This window comes from Arachis duranensis, chromosome 2 (assembly GCF_000817695.3).
Source record: "Arachis duranensis cultivar V14167 chromosome 2, aradu.V14167.gnm2.J7QH, whole genome shotgun sequence".
Taxonomy (NCBI): domain Eukaryota; kingdom Viridiplantae; phylum Streptophyta; class Magnoliopsida; order Fabales; family Fabaceae; genus Arachis; species Arachis duranensis.
The window spans coordinates 14,972,460-14,974,922 of NC_029773.3; the positions used below are offsets into that span (position 1 = coordinate 14,972,460).

The following is a 2,463-nucleotide window of genomic DNA, read 5'->3' on the forward strand; positions in this document are numbered from 1 at the left end:
TGGTGCGCGACGCGACCGCATCACTCATGCGATCGCGTAATTTGCGATAAACAACCACCCGCGCGTCTGGGTCATTCACGCGGCCGCGTGATCTGGAGATCGGCGTAAAGATCCAACGTCCATAAAGTTAGGCTGGAATCGTGCGACCATTGTGCGTTTTGCACAAAAGGCCCACGCGATCGCGTCCCTGACGCGATCGCGTCACTCGCACAATATCAATCCCACGCGACAGCGTGAGCGATGCAATCGCGTCGCATGGATTACACAACACCCCAAAAGGAGACAGAGAGTTGCGCTGAAACGACGCTGGAATCGTGCGTTTAGCACAAATTCCAGCGACACGATCGCATGCCCCAGGCGATCGCATCATTCAATCCCTGATCCATTCCATGCGATCGCGTACCCCACGCGATCGCGTCAACCACCATTTCAGCCCAACCACGTCTTTCCCCCTCTTTCTTCTTCTTCTTTCCCCTTCTTCCTCCACCGCCGCACCCCTATCGGCCCACAACCACCACCCTCAACACCCGTCCCAACCCTTTCCCCTACCCCCATTACCCCTCCCTTTCCCTTCCTACCTCCGAACAGCCACCCTTCACCACCGCGCCACCCTTCACCGCCGCGTCTGCTGCCACCGCCACCATCCCCCAGCCACCTCTCTGCCCCACTCTCTTTCTTACACCTTCCAGGTTCCACTTAACGCCACCTTTCTTTATATTCATCGTTCATCCCTATTTTTCTGTTTTTGTTTATCATTAGGTTAGTTAGATATGCATGCTGTAGTGGATTCTTGGTTGTTAGGTAGCCTAGGATGTGGTTAGTGGATTTAGGCCTATTTAATTGCACTGTTCGTGTTTCTTGTTTTATCAATTTGCAATTCTGCTGTTACTGTGAAGTTAGTAATGTTCATATGCTGCTCTTCAAGTTCATGCTGCTATTGTTCATACTCTTTAATTGCAATCTGTTTTAATTCATATGAACTATTCTGATTGCTATTTATTTTCTGGAAACATCCAATTTTAGCCGGAATGCTGCCCAAATTTCTGTAAACTGTTTTGACTTTCATTCATGTTTTTGTTTTGGTTATTTAAACTCTGCTTTACTCTGCTTTTACCAAAACCATTCATGAATGCCAGGACAAGCTTTCTTATCCTTTTTAATTTCCTGGTTTATAAATTTCATCTTGGATGATTCAATTCCACTTTTTGCTATTTTCATTTGAGTCATCCTTAACTTCTTTGTTTGAATTTGAGTTATCTGTTGCTTTAATTTGTGAATTCTCGTTATTTAGAAAATGATCCTCATGTCACTTACTCTAATCCATTTTTATTCCCTAATTTTAACTTCCTAAACTCTTTTTATATTCTAACCAAACCTAACCTTTCAAAACATCTCTTCTGGTTTTTCACTTTCTTTTTAACATTCTAACCAAGGCATGATGATAATTTTTTTAATCAACTTGAATGGGAATACATTTTGGATTGTTACATTTTTTCTCAGTATTCTAACTCTTATACAATCCTTAAATGCAAATTTACTTAACTCAATCTCATCTTCTATTGCTCCTTTGCCACTTTGTGTTTCTTTTGATTATTCGCCTATTTGTTTTCCTGTTTTTATTATATCCTGGTTTTCTGTTTTTCAGGATGTCTGTCACCTAGAGAAAGGGAAAAGCAAAGGCAACTACTGGCAAACGTAAAAGAGGAGAATCCGCCATGTCCATCCTGGATATCATGCACGATGACTCCTGGCGGGAGAAAAACTTTACCCCGCAGGAAAAGGCCGACCAGCTGCTCCCTGCTAATGATCTAGTAAAGTTTGCAAACCGATACTGTGAACTGAAGTATCCGGTGTTTGCAACCTCCAGGAACCTATACTTGGAGAGGACTTTGAAGATCCCAGAAGAACTCTAGTAATACACCTATGATGAGATCAAACAAAGAGGCTGGTTCTTCCTGGAGAGAAACCTGACTGAGGTCAATGCATCTTGGGTAAGGGAATTCTACTGCAATTACTTCAAAACTTTCCTAGATGCAGTGAACCTTAGAGGGAAGCAGATTTTGGTCACTAAAGAGGCCATTGAAGATGTTTTGAAACTTCTGCCTAAAACTGATTAGCTGGATGGCTATCAAAAAGCTGAGGAGGACATGCGCTTCATGAGATTTGATAGGAATGCAGTCAAGGCCAGGATAGCCCTTGACCCGACATTATGGGTCAGAACACTACCATGCCAAAGGGAATCAAGCGGATTTACTTGAATGATGAGGCTCGGCTATGGCATCAGATACTTAGCAACTTCATTATGCCGAGTACTCACGAGACTGAGATACCAGCCCCTATGATCACCCTCCTATGGTGTGTGATGGAGGGTAAGGACCTGTACCTGCCACGCTTTATTCGGTACTATATGGCCAGGATCCACGTCCGAGGCACTCTTCCCTTTCCTTATTTGATTACACAGCT

The 2,463-nt window shown here is 43.8% G+C and overlaps 1 protein-coding gene across 1 annotated transcript in view; it reads right to left on the reverse strand.

The window, feature by feature from the left end:
- Nucleotides 1-722, reverse strand: part of LOC107473715 (uncharacterized) — a 33,868-nt gene extending 33,146 nt beyond the window's left edge. Inside the window, exon 1 of the mRNA XM_052257752.1 lies at nt 587-722. Coding sequence (XP_052113712.1) covers nt 587-722 — 136 coding nt within the window. The remainder of the gene's footprint in view (nt 1-586) is intronic.
- Nucleotides 723-2,463: the final 1,741 nt, after the last annotated feature.